Source organism: Carex rostrata, chromosome 7 (genome assembly GCF_964058835.1).
Source record: "Carex rostrata chromosome 7, lpCarRost1.2, whole genome shotgun sequence".
NCBI classification, from domain to species: Eukaryota; Viridiplantae; Streptophyta; class Magnoliopsida; order Poales; family Cyperaceae; genus Carex; species Carex rostrata.
Genome location: NC_135924.1, coordinates 2,163,600 through 2,182,964, shown reverse-complemented (window position 1 = coordinate 2,182,964; position 19,365 = coordinate 2,163,600). Strand labels below are relative to the sequence as shown.

The 19,365-nt window shown below is 32.1% G+C and overlaps 1 protein-coding gene and 1 pseudogene across 1 annotated transcript; one reads left to right on the top strand and one right to left on the bottom strand.

Moving 5' to 3' along the window:
- The first annotated feature begins 1,092 nt into the window (after positions 1-1,092).
- BZIP9 (basic leucine zipper 9) lies at positions 1,093-4,714 on the top strand. The gene is made up of 6 exons (XM_078305274.1): positions 1,093-1,456; positions 2,219-2,324; positions 3,512-3,668; positions 3,755-3,830; positions 3,932-4,057; positions 4,149-4,714. Exons 1-6 carry the CDS (start codon positions 1,262-1,264, stop codon positions 4,425-4,427), a joined length of 939 nt encoding a protein of 312 aa, XP_078161400.1. The 5' UTR covers positions 1,093-1,261; the 3' UTR covers positions 4,428-4,714.
- Positions 4,715-5,811: 1,097 nt separating this feature from the next.
- LOC144556639 (G-type lectin S-receptor-like serine/threonine-protein kinase At2g19130 pseudogene) lies at positions 5,812-6,857 on the bottom strand (annotated as a pseudogene).
- Positions 6,858-19,365: the final 12,508 nt, after the last annotated feature.

The window sequence follows — 19,365 nt, the reverse complement described above, 5'->3', positions numbered from 1 at the left end:
ATTAGATTTCCAGTTTACCATAAAAAAAAATTACCCATTTCGAACACTTTTCAAATTAAAATATTTTTTATGTGTTGCTACTTTGATATTTTTATCAAATGATTTTCTTATTTTATGTGTGGATAAATATACAATAAAGTAAGTTATATATTATTATATATCTTAGAAAAATGCACTTGATGGAAACATAATAGCTTTATCCACTATTTACTAACTAATATGCACTAAGTAATAACCTCTGTTTTATTTTATTTTTAAGACTAGCCTCATATATTTAGACAAGATAAAAATTACATAATTTTGTTGTTATATTTATTTTTATTGTATAAGCTCTTATCTTTGCATCTGCTAATAAGGGTGTGCTCCACAAACAGAGAAACGAAGAAAAGGAAGGAAACTCAGAGCGAGTTCACCTCCTCTACACTTCGATTTGATGGTAAATAAAATTACAAAATTTCTAAAGACAGTTCATCCTCTCTCCCTCCTGTTTTTCTCCACTCCCTCAAAATTTCTACTTCAAGAGAACGTAAATATCTTCAGTCAGGACCGGTTACTCCATCATTTCATTTAGACTCAGCTTCATAATGGGGTACGCGAAGGGAGGGGAAATGATTGACATCTCCTTCCCTTCTCTTTCTATTAATATCATTTCACCTTTAAATTGTGGAGCATAGTCTTAATAAATCACCACTGGAGCAAACTCTCAAGTAAAGAGCATATCGAGCAAAACTTGAATTATTCCTTGCATAATTGACATATATAATAAAAAAAAACTTATTTAAAATTTAAGGCTCTGTTCGACGGACGAAAGGAAATGAAATTGTAAAATTTTTAAACTGATTATTACTGTTTACGTGGGAAACAAAATTCACCATGTGAACAGTAAAATCCGAACAAGCCCTAAAACTACTTGTTAACTCAAATTGTCTCACATGTCACTTTATTAATAAGAAATTATATTAAACATAATCATTTATTGAAAAATTGAAAATTAACGAGTACTATCAAAAGAAAAGGTATGCTACATTGCTACGTCCGTACTAGAGTGGCATTTCCGTAGATAAACCCAATTCTAGTGGCAAATTATTGACAACAAATCGTTTTTCCATGAGGTGAGATCTCTTTCTTCGTTCCTTTTCTCACTTTTTGATCTCATCTCATTAAAGAAATGAAGAAGAAAGAAAAGTACGATACACCTACGCCCCACTCCAAATTCATCACAAAATAAACTACTACCGATTGAGAGATTGCTTGCTTAGCGATGAAGAAGTGTCAGTCCGACAACAATTTCGATCCGTTCTTCGACACGGCAGCAACCACCACCACCACCACCACCACCAACGGAGGCCGTTCTTCGGCGGCGGTGGATCTAGATGAACTGCTGATCGCACCATCGACGCCAGCGACTGAGAGCAAGCCTGAATCGTTTGACGATATGTGGGGAGCTTTCAACGGGGTGAGTTTCTTTGGTAAATATATTGACAGGCTAGTTTTTGCTTCATGCAGCACATCAGTTATCTGCAAGTCATTTATTTATGCGCTGCATGAAGTAAAAACTACTCTGTCAATATCTTTACCCAGTTTGTTTCTTTATCGATTACTTACCGGTGCAATTTCTGATTTTTAAATACATGTTTAGGTGGTAAATATATTGACAGGGTGGTTTTTGCTTCATGCAGCGCACGAGTTATATGCAAGTCGCTTGACTATATTGTTAGTGCACAGCATGAAGTTCAATAATTTTAAAAAGTTATTTAGGTTCATGTTTCGGTGCGAAACCTTTTTTAAATTTTGTCGTTATTATAATTTTTTTTTAAACTGAAACCTCTGTGGCAGTATGGGTTGATGCGAACTGTGCTGTATTATTGTACTGTGGGTCCCAAAATTGTAGAGCATCATAGTTTTACAGTTCTTTGCATACTTTAAAAAATGATGGGGTGAAGATTATTGTACTGTTCTGTTCCATACTTCCATGTGCTCTTTAAAAAATGATGGGGTGAAGATTTGAACAGAGCAGTTTTGACTTCGTTCAGCGTATGGACTATAGAATCAAAACAACGCATATGATTCGTGCGTGCGTGCGTTGCATGAAGCCAAAATTGATCTGTTAAAATCTTCGTAGAATCATGCAAGTGCATATAAATTGAAGCCATGTATGTTGGTTGAATTGAAATTGTGAATGTTAATGTGTTATCTCTTGTGTAATTGGTCGTTGTAGGATATCATGATTGGAAGTGGAGGCGGGCAAATTTGGTCATCAAACCCGAACCTGATATGTCATCGTACCATTTCAACAACCATGGAATCACAGTCATCCATTTGTGGTATGTTTACATATAATATATATAGTAATATAGCTTTGTTTTGCTTCTTCTCTTTGCATTTATTGAAGAGACTAATGATATTGAGTTAGTCTCTACCTGGTACTATATATGCTATGATCGGTAGATATATATAACGGGTCTAAAACCGAGTTTAATTTGATGATCAAAACGTTGATCCAAGCCTCTCAAACTAATCTACATACTAAAGTCTTATAGAAAACCAAATTTTATATGGAGACATTGAAAAATATTAATTTTAAAACCTAGATCGTCTAAAGGAAATAGTTTTTTTTTCCTATTTTTAATTAAAAAAATGGTATATAAAATTGGGTTTTATAAAAAAGTTTGATATGTGAATCAAATTGAGCAGCTTGGATCAAGCTTTTGAATCTCAAAGCTTAAGATTTGGATCCTAATACTGATCCTTCGATGTTATACATTTATATAATGGACTCATGCAAAGCAATTAGTGAATAAATAAATAGTATTTCTATAAGGCAACACCAAAAATGAAAGAAAAGAAAAAATTAACTTATTCACGTTTAAAATTAAATTCCATTACCTCTATTTATGTTTTGATTGCTTTTGTTTTGTTCCTTTCCATTATCTCCTTTTCAAAATTTTCAATTGATATATTTTTGTCAATGATTGATGAGGATTGTGAGAAAGATACATGATCATGATGCATTTCAAGAAATTCAAAAAAAAATGCCAAAGGCTAGCATCGAAGTATTAGAGAAAAAGAAATCAATATGTATTTAAATTGAACAAAATTTTGTTTAAAAGGGGGCCAAAAATATAATATATTCTGAAATGGTTGAAATTATATATGAAAAATTCTTCCTCTTTTTTGGGCACCTTAGGACTAATGTTTGATATTTTATAAGTACATGTTCAGTTGTTATGAAATTATACGGAATGAGATTACATATTTAGTTGTACCGTAGGATACATTGTGGGAAATTCTTTTTCTTTTTGAAAGCCTTGATAACAATACTGATTTTCTGTTTTCCTTAATATTTATTTTAAAAACACTGTAAACTTTTAATAAACATGGAGTATATTTATATATATATAAGATAAATGATAGAAGTGTGGTTAGTACTTGTTGTGCATAATCGAAAAGAACCTGTAGATAACAATCAATGATTCTGAAATTTTAACAAACAAAATATAAACTTGTATAGCGGACAGCCCGAACTCGTTTAACAAATCAGGTGGGAAAGAAAATCAAGCACCAGGCGTGACTAGTGACTCTGATCAATCCGATGGAGAATCAATAGAAGAGGAAGCAACATTCGACCAAAACGGAAACCGCACTACAGATATCAAGCGCATGAGGAGGTTTCACCTAATAACTTTTATCTTTACTATGAACTTACCAGTTGTCATATTTGCAATTTATTAAACAAAAGTTTTGAATTTGGTAGGATGGTGTCGAACCGAGAGTCAGCAAGAAGATCACGGAAACGAAAGCAAGCTCATTTGGCCGATCTTGAACAACAGGTACTTACCTTTTTCTTTAAAATCCTAAATCAACTGAATTGCCTTAAATTTTCTAAAGTGTAGGTACTATCTAAGAATTTCACATTCTCATATTTAATTAGGTGGATCAATTAAGGGGAGAAAATTCATCTCTGTTCAAGCAGTTAACTGATGCCAACCATACATTCTCAACTGCTGTAACCGATAACAGAGTCCTTAAATCTGATGTCGAAACTCTACGGGTCAAGGTAAAATCCAATTCTTTTGTTTCTTATCAAACAGATTTATTATACATTTCCAAAACCTGATCAAGATCTAAATGTCTAAAACCTGTCACAGGTGAAGATGGCCGAAGACATGGTGGCAAGAGGTGCACTGACATGCGGCCTAGACCGGTTACTTCAAGGCCACATCGGATCCCCTCAAATGATGACATCACATCATACTCTCAATAACAACAACAATGCCAATGCCAATTGCCAAGGGGAAGAGAATTGCTACCCAGGATTGTCTGCGGCAGAGCAAGTACACAACTCCCTGTTGCCAAACCTCGATGGCCTTGATGGTTACGATTGGCTTTGCGACACACAACCAAACTTGATCACCAAACAGATTTGAAGTAATATTTATAAATTTCAAATCTAGTTTTGTCATGGTGTATGTGTATGCCATTAGTAATTACAATTAATTAGTTGATTAATTAGTGACTGGATGGATGGCTTGATGTTGCTAGAATAAATAAATATTTGTATTTAAGCTGCTTGTGTCGACAATCAACACTGGTTAGTGTTTTTCTTTTTCATATGTAATTGGCATCGATCTGGTAACGTATTTATCTTGTAACTAGGCTGAGAAACAGTATGAACTACTTTTGTAACAAGGAATTTGAATTTCGGGTTTTGGTACACATCCTGTCAGTGGATTAATTTTCATTTTATCTATTTTTTAATATTTAGCATGTTTAATTGAAAAAAAAAAAAAAGAGTTGTTGTGAAATAAATCAATTCTATGAATTGAGGTTTGTTGTGTTGTCTTGATGTGTGATGGGGGGCACAATGACAAATGAATTATTTGGGTTCAATTTGGCGAGGTTAAAAATTTGTGATTTGGAATTATTCGGATCAGAAATCTTAGTTCTGCAAGAGAGCAAAAAAAATGTTATGGGAAAAATTCAGGAAAAAATTGTGAATAATTCAGAAAATTCACGAATAAATCGTAAAATTCGTGAATTATTCGTGTTTAATTTGGTCAAAATTCGGTCAACCGAATAATTCGACGTTCAGTTCGGCATCACCAAAAAAACAAATTATTCGGATTTAATTCACAAATCTTGTGATTGTGATGGGGGGGGGGTCAATTGAAGTTTCAAAAGCTGAATATTAGCTGAGAGTGCTTGTTTTTTCATTTTTCTTATATATATATATATATATGGGATGGACTACGGTGAGCCATGGAATAAAAATAAAATGAAGCTAGGCTAGATGATATATATATATAAATAGCTAAGCTAGATGATATCATTCACAACACAATAACAAGAGAACAAAAAAAAAAAAAAACAAACACTAGAATTGTGGAAAACCAAACTGGTTGTGAAAAACCACAAACCCCACTTGTTTATCTATTTTTCTTTTGTGTTGAAAATGACATGATTAAGATATTAGAAATAAAGTTGTAGCAAAAAATAACACCCAAAAAAAAAATTGATACATGGTGTGTCAACAATAACTTTGTTTGTATCTCTACGAAGAGGAACAATGTATACTGCCAAGCAAGTGCAAACCAAAAATTCAATTTAATTTAGAAAAAAATTAACATTAACACATGCAGTAAATAGTAATAATTAAGTAAAAATAACGAGGTTCTTAATTAAGTAGCAACAGTGCATAACTTAATGCAGCTATACATAAACTAGAAATAAGAAACTACAACCAAAGAAATATGGGAAACAATCTTAACAGTATAATAAAAATTTACTGGTACCTACTTCTGGTGTAGACCTTTACCTAGTACAGAGTACATGGAATTCATACAAAGGGAAGTAAGTGCATTTCGGATTTTTGAATTTCTTTGTATTTCTCTTCCCCGATATGATTTCGAAAAGCATCATGCCGAAACTATAAACATCGGCTTTTTTTGTAATCGGTTGCCCAGAGATCCATTCGGGTCCAAGGTAGCCAATTGTTCCTCTCATTGCTGTTAATGCTCTGCTAAAATCTCTGCCCAGTTGTTTTGCCATACCAAAATCGGCAATTTTAAGACAAAAATTGGCATCGAGGAGTATATTCTCAGGCTTGATGTCACAATGAATAATGCAATCTCTACATTCCTCATGCAAATAAGATAAACCTCTGGCAATTCCAACCATTATTTTGTAACGGGTGTTCCAGTATAAACCATCACAATGCTTTGAAAAGAGATGAGAATCTAATGAACCATTTGGCATGTACTCTTACGCCAACAAGCGTCTAGTGCCTTCGGAGCAAAATCCTACAAGTTTGACAAGATTTATGTGCTGGATTATTCCGATCGTTTGCACCTCTGTTCTGAACTGCCTCTCCTCAAAGCAAGCATTTTTCATTCTTTTAACAGCCACAACAGTTGAATTTGGTAATGATCCCCTGAAAACAGTACCAAGGCCTCCTCCAAGCTTGTGAAAGGAATTTCTTGTGATGCTTTTTGTTTCTCCATATGAATATACTAGTAGTTGGTCCCCAATTATACCCTTTTGGTTTAAGGTAAAACTTGTTTTGCACTGCCATACTATAATAGAATAGAATGGTCATTCTTGTCTTTTAGTACAAGATTACCAGTATCAAGCAGAACTGCTATGGTAGAGGTTGTTCCAAACAATCTTGTCAGATTTGTTGACCAGATCAGTTCCTCAGATTGGATCAGTACTAAATTGCCAGTAGAAGAAATATTCAGTTCAGACATAGGAAATCTCGAATAGGATTGCCTCTCTATTGGTAACCCACAACACAATATCAGGATAATCTACATACCAAATCCCCAGAAAGCTTTTAGAACTGAGAAAGCCGAATTCATTGTTACCAGAAACTAAGGTTTGGTTTTCAGTAAGAGTCTGACCTGGGTTTGGTGTTTTGAATAAGTAAATGCACAAAGAAAAGTCCAATCTTTTTCCACACAAAGAGATGTCTCACATCTATAATAATTTAACATTTATAGATGATTGCTACTGCCCCATTTGAATGAATGCCTGGTTCTTGTTATCTCTTTGACTCATTAATTGGGGTTTTCTCTTTTCACAGCCTGGTCCAATATATAAGATAAAATATTTGATTAATAACCTAGAACCTTAAGTTAAGCCCTTGACAAGACATTTAGACAATGATTGCACATCAATTTAAATGATTTTAAAAGAATATCCAAGTTAGAAACATAATTGGGCTGACTGCAAAAAAAAAAAATTCACAAAAGATTATTTTATTTTTCAAGTAGAATATTTTATAAGGTGAGGTTGTGAAAATTCATCTTTGTCATTTTCTATATAGTTGTTAGTCAAATCAATCTCCTTTACGAGTCATTGATTGATTAGAATTTCTACTTTCACTCTAGTTCATCTTAAATCCTTTCCTTCCAGAGATATATAGTATCTGGTTCAGAAACTTAGTCATTTTCAAATTATACTTCTTAATTACTTTCTAATAAAAAAAAGGGTATTGGATCCCTTTGAGGAAAAGATATGAATATTCTATATTATTAGGACTATGTTTCACTTTTCTACTTTTTTCTCTTTTCCTCTTTTCCTCTTTTCATGTTACACATGGAAGAGTGTATGGAATGGGGTATGGACAACAGATGAATTGTGAGACAAACTCGTTTCAAATTCTACTTTGTATGTATATACTTTGTTTAATTTAGTGAGATATTAAACAATAAGATAAGTACTTGTTCTGATACTACTTGACGGCTGACGCAATCTCAGTCTCAAATTTCAACTTGGCTAGTAACCGATTTTGAAATGATTGATTGGAATTAGAAATAAATATTATGCTAAGTACTCTTTCATCTCATAGAACATTCTACTTGTATAAAAAAATATATTTCATTCAACTACTTTTTCATCTCATAAAACATTCTACTTATATAACATATTACATGCAACATTGGATTACTTGCAACATAAAAAATAGGAAAAATTGTCAAAATGCCACTCCAAAACCTTCAAATTGTCAAAATGTCATTTTAAACTTTAAAATTGTAAAAATATCATTCCAAACTTCATTAATTTGTAATTTTGTCATTTATACTCAATTCTTATACTAATTTTATTAAAAGTTAACTGAAAAATACTGTTTTGAAATACGTATTTTTGTACCGAGTTGTGCAATTCTGAAATACGTATTTTGAAAACATCTTCAAGTGGGTTCCATCTTTATTATTAGCTGCATCATTCTCAAATTGAGTCTGAATCTGAATTCTTTGTAAATAAATTTTTTTATAAATATATTATTGGTGGCTATCCGTCAATCTTCAGAAAAAATAAAAATAAAAAAATAGACCTTACTCTGAATTTAGAGAAAGTTAAACATCTCTCCAAGTGGCCTAAGATTTAGTCCTTTTGTGACCCTGTCTGTCAGTGGCTATTTAATGTTTTTACAATCTCTCTCTTCTTTTTCTTTCCTTCCTCGGACACACTTTCCATTTCATTTCATTTTCTCTCTGGAATCTTTTTTTCTTAAACAGAAACGCTTAATTTTTTATTTTTTTTTGGGGGGGTTTCTCTCCATTTTCTTTGTTGTACTTTAGCTTACTTTATATAAGATATTATATATAACTAAGCATTGGCAAATTGTAAGAAAAATGTAGACCTAAGTCTGATTTAGAAACTAAATCAATCGTAATGGTTAATTTTAATTAGGTTGAATTAATTTTTAGATTACTTAAGGCAGTACATGTTATGAATTAATTGCTAGTACAATGAGAGGTGTCAATGGGTACAACACGAGTAGGGTGAAAAATTATTTAGATCTACATCATTGAGGTTGATCCAATTAGGAACTGATGAAATATGGCACTTGTATTTCTCCTTTTTAACCATTCAAAAAAATGATATATATGTTGATGGATCTAGACCATTGAGTCCAATTCATATATTTGAATCGGACTCATTGAGTTAGATATTTCTATATTTGTTGAAAACATGACACTTATTTTATTTATGTACATATGAATTTAATAATTTTTATACATAAAAAATTTCCCATATTTACATCCCAACTCTCATCCAAAAAACTATCCTTTCATTTCCCGAATCCGAATCATCTGCATTAACTCAAAAGGACATCTTTTGAGTTAACACATCTCAACCATTTGATTTTAAACTGACTAATCCGACTAGACTACAGTCTATATATAATTCAGGATCCTCTAATATTAGTGTAGTTTTAATCCGTACAGATTATAAAGCGAATCAGACGATTCTGATACATTAACTCGAATATTTTTTTTTTAGTTAATGCAGAGGTTACGAATTCTCATATCCCTCCATAGCTTTTAGGAAGCTAATATGAGTACCCACGCTACAGTACCCGCACCTAAACTGTCATATATAACTGTTTGTGGGGACCAAACTGTCATAACTGCATTTCAGATCTATAACTTTTTTTTAATATTAATAGTCAAATCTTGAAGTATGTAGTCCAAAGAACACAAGTATTTATATCTATATAGTAAACAATGTAAATGATAAATTAATTATTTTTAAATAATCGTACCCGCACTTTTTTTTAATTTCTGATGTCGTACCCGCACCTAAACTGCCATAATTGCTTGTGGGGACCACAACTGTTCTAGATCTGTAACTTTATTTTAAAATATTAATAGTCAAATCTTAAAGTATATAGTTGAAAGAACACAAGTATTTATATCTATATAGTAAACAATGTAAATGATAAATTAATTATTTTTAAATAATCGTACCCGCACCTCTTTTTGAAATTTCTGACATCGTACCCGCACCTAAACTGCCATAATTGCTTGTGGGGACCGCAATCGTTCCAGATCTATAACTCTTTTTTTTAATATTAATAGTCAAATCTTGAAGTATATAGTTCAAAGAACACAAGTATTTATATCTATATAGTAAATAATATTATAATTTTTACATTACTGCTTGTGAGGACTTAAACTGCCATAATCTTGTAATTAGATCTCTTCTCTTTTTACATATGACACTGAAAATATCAATATCTAAGTATTGAAAGTATTTATATCTATGCACTGCAGTATTTATTTTTATGAGGTCAACTATTTTTGTTAGAGAAATGTTGACGCAGAATTAGTACCGAGGCTTTGAAAGGGTGCTACTAGGATTTTAGAATAATAATTAGTTGAGACTATATAATATCTTTTTAGAATAATAATTAGTGAACACAATATAATTAGTGGAGACCATAATATATTATTCCTCTAAATACAGTTACTGTAGCGCAGATACTGTAGTGCAGGTACAAAAATAATTATTCTAGCTTTTAATATAATGGCGAATGATATGCGACAGCAGATAAGCGTTGTTTCTCAACGCGTTTTCCATATATGAATAAATAAGTAATAAAAGGACTCTTAATGCAAACAAATTATAAAGAGGACCCCTAATGAGAAAAACAAGGAATATATATATATATATATGGCTCTCAATCATTGTCCTAATGACAACGCTGGAAAAACTAAATTGTGATACCTTTTAACTAATTAAATTGATATTTTTTCATCTGCGTCTTTCTTTTTTCAACAGTTCATTAGATCATCTACAATTCAAATGAGTTTTTAAATAATTATTTATTACTATTTACAAATTTAGATCTCTAAAGTTTCTAACTCTCATATTCTTGAAATTAATTTTAGAATTTTTATTAAGTTACGTCAATAACAAATTAAAAAAGAAAAATAATTTGAGTCAATTATTTAACTAGCTTAGAGTTTATAAATAGTTTCTTAATAAGAAACTTTACTACATAGTTTCTAAATAAAAAATTCTTCCATATCTCTGAAACTGGATTACAAACTATCACATCAGTTTAGAAACTCTAAATCTCTAATAATACCAAAGATATAGATGCTCTTGAGACCTAAACATTTTTACCTAATCTCATTTAATGATAAAGCGCCGAAATTTTTAAATATACCATAATCGAAAAAAAAGATAAACCAAAACACCACGATTTTTTAAAAATTTTGAATTTTGACATGACCGCATCCCAAAGGTACGGTCACCTCTTTTTTTCTCGTTCAGATTGAACTGCCACAAGAGAAGGAGACAAAAAAAAGAAATGGGCCGCATCCCCTAGATGCGGCCCGCAGAAAAGTGGCCGCATCGTCTAGATGCGGCCGTGTCAAAATTCAAAATTTTCAAAAACCGTGGTGGTTTGATTTTTTTTTTTGAGGTTATAGTATATTTAAAAATTTCGGGATAAAGCAGATGCAGACCAACCCAAAAAAAATAAAAAGTTATTTTATCTTCATCAAATAAAAATGAAAACATCTTGTTGGCACTAGGTAAAAATAGTAAAAAATATATAAAATTTGGTCTACAAGACTACAAGTGTACATTTTCAGATGAATATTATGTATTTAAATTATTCAAATCGATTGTTTGAATTTTAAAACAAAGATATAAAATGATAGCAGGAATTTATGTCATATGCATATTACCATAACCTCACTTCTTAAGTAATACTTTACTTTAAAATTAAAAACGACTAGAGTGGAAAAAACGTGTTGTATTGTGCTGTAAATAATAAGTTGTGATTTTGGTCTCGTGCCGTGCCGTGCCGTATTGTGACTAAATTATTTTTTTACGTACTGTATTGTGTCGTGATCAAAATGTCAAAGAATAGTCATGATACGTGAATGGTCATACTGCGTGAGTCACGTTGTGTCCAAATATGACTCGCGTGACCATTTTATCATAATTTAATTTAGTTCATTCAAGATTCACTATTTGATCAAAATCTAACGGTCCTAATTATACGTGACTCGCGTGGCCACGTGCAGTGTCGTACCAAATTTTCAAAAGATAGTTACGGCATGTGAATGATCACGTCACGAGACACGTAAATCAAGACACGTAACCGACATACGTGCTGTGCCGTTTCGTACCGTAATGTAACTGTGTCGTTTCGTGACCGAGCCAGCTCCACCTCCACAGTGTCATTTTTCCCCGGACCGCGGACCCGGAGCATATGGTCTGCAGTGAACCAGGCTGTCAGGCCTGCTCTGCGGCAACTTCTAAATCAAGATTTCTGAGATCATCTATATCTTCTACGAATTATAATATTCTGTGGTGAGTCGTTAGTCTCTCGGAGACTAATTTGGTACACGACTCCGTCGATAATTCATGTCTCGGACAATCCATACTTGGAAAAGGTAGTAAGTGATTTGCGTACGCCTGGAGTTTGTCGACCGTGTGGTCCCCCGGGCCCTGGCTTGGTGGCAATTCAGAAAACAATACAACTTAATAATGACTTGAATCACAGGATTTTTTTTAAATTATTTCAACAGAACAAGCTTTCTTTGTTTGAAAATTAGAAAATTAGTCTCCACCACCGATCCTAGAGATCAGTGTAGAAAGAAAAACACAACCTACACCGATCCCTAGGTGGAGTTACTTTTGCACCCGCCACAACATACTGCACAAAAAGCTGAAACAGGTTGTTTCTGCCAGAAACTGGGACCGAAACAGATGGTTTCTACCTGAAACAGTACAGTATACTGTAGCGGGTGCAAAACTGACTCCACCGATCCCTAGGATCAGTGTATTTCCACGCAAAGAAGGCTTGTTCTGTTGAAATAATTAAAAGAAATTATATTTTAAAAAAAAATCCGAATCACAGTATCATAGTCACAAAATTCGCGAATTAAATCCGAATTAAATCCAAATAATTCGTTTTTTAGTGATGCCGAATCAGACGCTGAATTATTTGGTTAATCGAACTTTGACCGAAATTAACCCGAATAATTCACAAATTTTATGAATTTTCTCCGAATTATTTGTGAATTTTTCCAGATAATTTTTTTTTGGCTCTCTTACAGGACTGAGATCTCTGGTCCAGATAATTCTGGATCATTCTCGAATTAAACTTGAATTATTCTCGAATCACGAATTTTTGACCTTGCCAAATTGAATCCGAATAATTCATTCGTCACTATTTCATACAATACACATTATTTAACGAGAAACTTCAACGAATTAGACCTAAAATTAGTTTAAATCATGAACTTAAAAATAGAAAAAAAAAAAAAACTGAAACAAATATGCATACAAATTTTATACGGAAATGAAAAAAAAAATATATATAACGAATTGAATATGAATTCGTGACCTATAAATAATTAGTTCAATTTTAACTTTTTAAGGAAGAACATTGATTTAAATAAATAATTTCAAAAGTAGTTACATTTTTTTGTAAATATTAATTCACTTGCTAACAAAGTTACACACATAATTTAATTAAACTATAATTATTTAATGGACTTCACTGTAAAAAAAATAATTAAATGAAAGTTTATTTATTAAAATAAAATAATTTACATATAAAAATATTTTATATTAAAAAAATTAGATTACTAATAAATATTTTATATAAAAATATTCAAGACATACAAATATACAATAATAAACGACTTCACTGATAAATATTTTCATCTGAAATTTCATATTTTATTACGCGGTAACTGTACCAACACCATTTCTATTTTGGCGGGAGACTCAGCTTTTAAATTCACCTAATTTGCACATAAAAAGTTCTCTTACAATTCACCATATCTCACTGACTGGTGGGTCTAACATCAATAAAAGCCAATTAATTGTAATGCGTATCTCAGCGTAAAGTTTTGTTTGTGCCAATAGAATTTCCAAAAAAGATATTTTTCCTTTCCCGCTCGTAACTGCCAGCTGTCGAAATTCATGTGATCGGATCAGGAGCTACTGTGGGTCCCTCCTTTTCTCTAGGAAGAACAGTAAGAATTACTTGACATCTCCATTCAAATCATCCAGTACTCTCCATTTGACGCGTGTCTCGTGTCCCGTGTCGTCGGCTTGATCTTGCCGTGTATCAAAGTTCAAACCTGTCCGTGCTATCTCTTGTTCTCATGTGTCGTGCCTACATTTCCTACCAAGGAGACGGACACGGAGCAGACAGACCAAACCGTGTCATACACCGTGCTTTGTTTATTATACAGTAATTAATACTATTTGTTGTTGACTTGTTGTCCTATTATTTTTTTGGGGTTGTTATTGACTTATTTCCGTACAAAAGCGTGCAACAAATAGGCTGTCAAAAAAGCTCGCGGCTCGCTCGCTAGCAATTCGCTCGGTAGTGGATCGAGCTGTTAATGACCCAGCTCGGTTCAGACTCGGGCCAAAATAAACGAGCTGAGCCAGGGGTCAGCTCGGCTTGTTAAGTCCATTTTCATTTTCAAAAGCGCAATTATGCAAAATTGATGTATTTTTGGTCTGAGAAGGAAGAATATGGGCTTCAGTTGCTTGAAGATGTGCCTGCTGAATGATTTCTTAAATTTTTTGAATGAGCTTTTTTATTTTTATATTTTTGAATTTGTATAATAGCAGCCCAAATAAAGCCTAGCGAGACAGCTCGTCAGCTCGCGAGCTAGCTCGAACTGGCTTGTCACGAGCGAGCCAGGGGTTTTTGGCTCGGATGACCTAGGTCTAGCTTGCTCGGTCCAGACTCGGACCAAAATAAATGAGCCGAGTTAAGTCCCAGCTCGTTTACACCCCTAGCAACAACGTGTTTTAATTGTATAAATTACAATTTTTTTTTAAATTAGACTCAAGATACTGTTGGAGAGTAGAACTAGGGTGTTCTTAAGGTGAAATCAAGTCTAAAACATGTTAAATCGATTTTAAATGACAAATTTAAACTGTTGAAACCCGTCTATCTTACGAGTGATACTACATGTAAAAATTTTAAACTTTCGAATTAATTTAGTATAAAGTCAATGGTCAAAATTAGAAGGTTAATAAATTAATTTTAACGCATTTATTTTTTGAACGACTTTTGACCGCTTGACTTTATACTAAATTAATTTGAATGTTTAAATTTTTCACATGTAGACGCATCACTCGTAAGTAAGGGTGTCAATGACACCCATTTACTCTATCTTTATCGTGTTCGATAAGACGGATATGAGTAAGTTTTTTTTTCGTTAACATATTGGGTATGGGTATGGATAAGGATTATTTTTCGTTAGATAAACGGGTATGGGTACGGGTAAATGTTATTTCGTATCCGTTGGGTAACAGGTAATTATATAAAATAAATTATATCATAAGAATAATATTATGCTAAACATTTTACTTTTTTTCTAAATATTTTAGTATTTAGTTAAGGAATTGAATTTGTTAGAAGAGATATTTGTGATTTTGATTTTTTTTGCTTAATAAAAAACTATTACTTAAAATTAATTGCATATTATATTTTAATTTTATATTAGTAATTGTGATTGCATATGTATGACATGATAAGTTTTGATGATTTATTTGTAAAAATAATAAAACTATTATAATTGTATTATTCGTTACCTGCTAATCTTAACGGGTATGGGTAGGGTATAAGTAAAATCAATTCTTAGTGGGTATGGGTATGAAAATAGTTCCATCGTACCTATATCGTACCCATTGACACCCCTACTCGTAAGGTAGACGGGTTTCAACGGTTTAGATTCGTCATTTAAAACCTATTTAACGAATTTTAAACTTGAGTTCACCAGAGCTTAAGAACACCCTAGTTCTACTCTCCAACTTGTTCATGATTTTAAAATTGCGTCTTTTAAATTAGATTATCTTGAGTCTAATTGTAACCTCAGCTATGATTAACAAGTTGCTGCTCACTTGGTTTGACTAATTAGTAATTAGCATAAACTAAACCATGAGATTGCATGTTGTGAATTTCAAATTAGACTATGAACAAATTTTCTCAAATATATATACCGCAAATATTGTTTACGGAACAAAAAAGAGCGAATTCCAAATTTCAGTTTCTCAGATTTAATTCATAATTCTGACAAAAAATAAATTCCAAAAAATAAAAAAAATAATATGTTGGTAATTAATTCGGACTTTCAATTAATTTTGTTAACAACTAATTTTTTGGAAGTCAAAGAAATACAACAAAAAAATGCACATGAAGATTCGGTCTTTAAAAACACGCATGCTTAACATTTAATCGGAAACTCTAATTTCTTACTATGACAAAGACATAAGCAGCAGATGAATCTTCATGAGTCTGAAAAAATTGAGTTGAAATTTCTTATTTTTGACAGTTACATATGGGCTGCAAATGACTTGAACCGAATCAAACTTATTTCAGTTTGAGTTTGGTTTGAATTAATTTTGAATCAAATTATTTACGAACTCAATTTCGAATTTTTTTACGAACTTTTTTACGACAATGAAGAGTGATCGTAGTTGCCGAAAGCGAGAGGTGAAAGTCCTTTAAAATTTTAGAACTGAGAACGAGAGTTACGACTTACGAGTTATGACTTGTGGCTGTGCGGCATTATCTTTTTGTTGGGTTTTGGGGAACGGTTCAAACCCATTTAATTAGCTTAAGCTGCGGAAAGAGCAAAACAAAAATTTTACATCTAACTTAAGCTACGGATTAAATGAATCAAGAAGATTCGTTTAATCCTATTTACAGATCTACTCCATAATTGATTTTCTAAAGCATTAAATCTATTTACAAATTAAATAGATTAATATAACAATTTATACCTTGATTCCAAATCTCAGTTGGAATGCAGACCGAGCGAGTAGAGCCTCACCAGGGATGGAATCGACTCGCAGTATCACACGTGTGATACCTCTATTGGTTATCCACCAGGACTAACCGGAGAGCGATTTACTTCTTCTGCCAGAAATACCGTAAACCGCGGAATTCTGCAGAAACACTATTCACCGAGAAAATGATGAAATAAATATATTTGTGTCCCGAAGTAACTCGGTTTTGCTTAAAAGCTAAACCGCAGGATTACACAAAATATATTATTTCCTAATCTCGAAATAACCGAAATCAAGGAAGAGAGAAAAACCGATTAACGAAGTAATCAGATTAACACGTGAATTAGTGAGTCTTTCTCTCTACCCCTACCCCTCTATTTATAGACTTTTGAGGAGGTTTGCAAAAGACCAAAATACCCCTCAAAACAAATCTATTTACCAAAAGCCCTTGACACCTCATCCTTTTATCATGTGAAATGACCAAAATACCCTTGCCACCTCACATGACACATGTCAACACATGGGAAGTCGACACCAAGGATAAAAGACCATTTTGCCCTTGGCCCATTAAGGCATGAATAGTGTTGGGCTTTGATTTTGGGCTTTGACTTTGGGCCTTTAATTTTAATTAAGGCTTTGATTATTTTGGGCTTTTAAATCCATAATTCAAACCCATAATTAATAATTAAAATTCCAAATCATATATATATAATTGTCATGTACAATTATATTTCTTTTCGGTTATTGTTCGGTAACTTTTATACAACGTAACGTGTACGTTTATAAATTAACCGTTGTTTCTGCTTGTCATTCTAAATGACATTTATAATTTAATTATATCACGTATAATTAATTATAACCATCTTAATATTAATTATAATCAATTTATAATTAATCAGTAAGATTCTCCGAGTAGCTCCTATATGGTGTGACCCCATAGGATCTGTGTTATGTTGGTAAACAGAGTTAAAATTGTTTTAACTTCTGTTAGTCATGGGTGGCATCTGGCAACACATCATGACCATCCAATTACACAGATGATGCTGTACTGTACAATATCACGATCCAGTAAACAATTTACTTGTGTCAGTTCTTCTGTCTCATAGCTATCAGATCAGTTTCAAGGTAGATGTGTGTCATCTTTGGTAACTGTATCTTTTCTTGATCTTGAGTAGATTATCAAATATAATTACTCTTGTAATTATACCGCATGCTGATAATCTAACTCTATCAAGGGGCCCAGTGATGCTATAGCTCGTATAGAGATACGAGGGACAAATAGTATTCTTGGCAGACTATCACTTCCTCAGCTAAGTTATATATATGGAAATGCTACCGTTATGGCTGCTTTTTACGGACAGCGTTAGATAACACTTACTCATATATATTTCTTAGTGGGAACGATAAATACCTCATACTGTAGAACTTTGACACTAAATGAAAACATAAATGACACGAACACAATTCTATTTAATGTTTCATTCGGGGTCTATCAAATACCATGTTCCTAGAACATATATCCATGTGATTAAAATGACATCTCGTGTCATGTGGTTTGTAAAACTTAACCATCTTTTAATCCACATGCTAACCTTATCGCGGTAATTAGTGTTCCTGCTAATTACCTTGGTCAGTGACTTTTAAGAGTATATATTATCTATATTATGGAGTTTCACAATTTCAGTCATGAACTCGAAATGATCCATAATTTCAATAATACTCAAGGCAACAAAATGATATATAAATAAACATTCAATTCATGAACAAAGCTTTATGATTAATTTATCGTATTATTGATTTCTAGATTATTACAAACTAACACTTTTAACTTTAAGTCATCAGCGAACATGTACAAGTCATTAGCGGAAATTAACTGTTGATGTTACTTTGTTGAGATTCGAACTAGAATATTTTGTGAACATATTTCGAACGAACCAGGTCCAGTTTGAATTTGGTTTGAATTAATTTCAAACTATTTCGAATCAAATTTTTTACGAACTTTTTCGAATCAAACTTGAATCGAATCACGAACTACGAATTTTTTGTGTAACTTACATAGTTTCCTTTTATTTGTAACCGGGACAACCATTTTAAGGAAATTTAAAAACGTAATGACTATTTGATTCAATAAATTAATGTTTTTTAGGCAATTATATTTTATACAATTTTTCACATTTTAAAAACACAATACCAATTTAATACAATTAACTAGTTATCAATTTATATTAATGTTTAATTAAAAATGAAGGAAGAGAGGAAGGATTTTGGTAGTTTATTAAATGTGAAACACTAAATAAGCGCAATAGTTTTGTAGTTTATTAAATGTTCCATAACATTCGTTTGGATTAAAATCGAAATTGCAATTATTTGCTTTTTGGTCCAACTATTTTTTTTTACTATTAATAATTATATCATTGCTTAAATATACAACACAATTGCCTTCCTGTATTTTTGCTTAAATATAGATTGGACTAAAATATAATATATTATTATTGTATTGTGAATTATACCATATTAACAACAAACATGTTTGATAACCAAAACAACATATATCAAAATAAAATTAAAAAAATAAATTACAAAGACATTATCGATTATTTAGATAGGCAATGCATAAAATGTGATGCAATTTAAAATGGTTGGTCATCGATTAAGTGGTTGGAAAGATTAATAGTTTAATAAGCGCATTTTAAGCATTTTAATTAGTGATTAGATGATTGTCAAATTTTATGGAACATTTTTCCTAGTTAATTTTTCATTTTGACAAATGATGACAGAAATTTGATTTGTCTT

What these genes read in the sequence shown, in the direction of transcription:
- BZIP9 (XM_078305274.1), top strand. Translation starts at nt 1,262, where the DNA reads ATGAAGAAGTGTCAGTCCGACAACAATTTCGATCCGTTCTTCGACACG. An exon ending in TGTGGGGAGCTTTCAACGGG is followed by an intron (nt 1,457 to 2,218) that starts GTGAGTTTCTTT and finishes TGGTCGTTGTAG; the next exon opens with GATATCATGATTGGAAGTGG. An exon ending in TGGCCGATCTTGAACAACAG is followed by an intron (nt 3,831 to 3,931) that starts GTACTTACCTTT and finishes ATATTTAATTAG; the next exon opens with GTGGATCAATTAAGGGGAGA.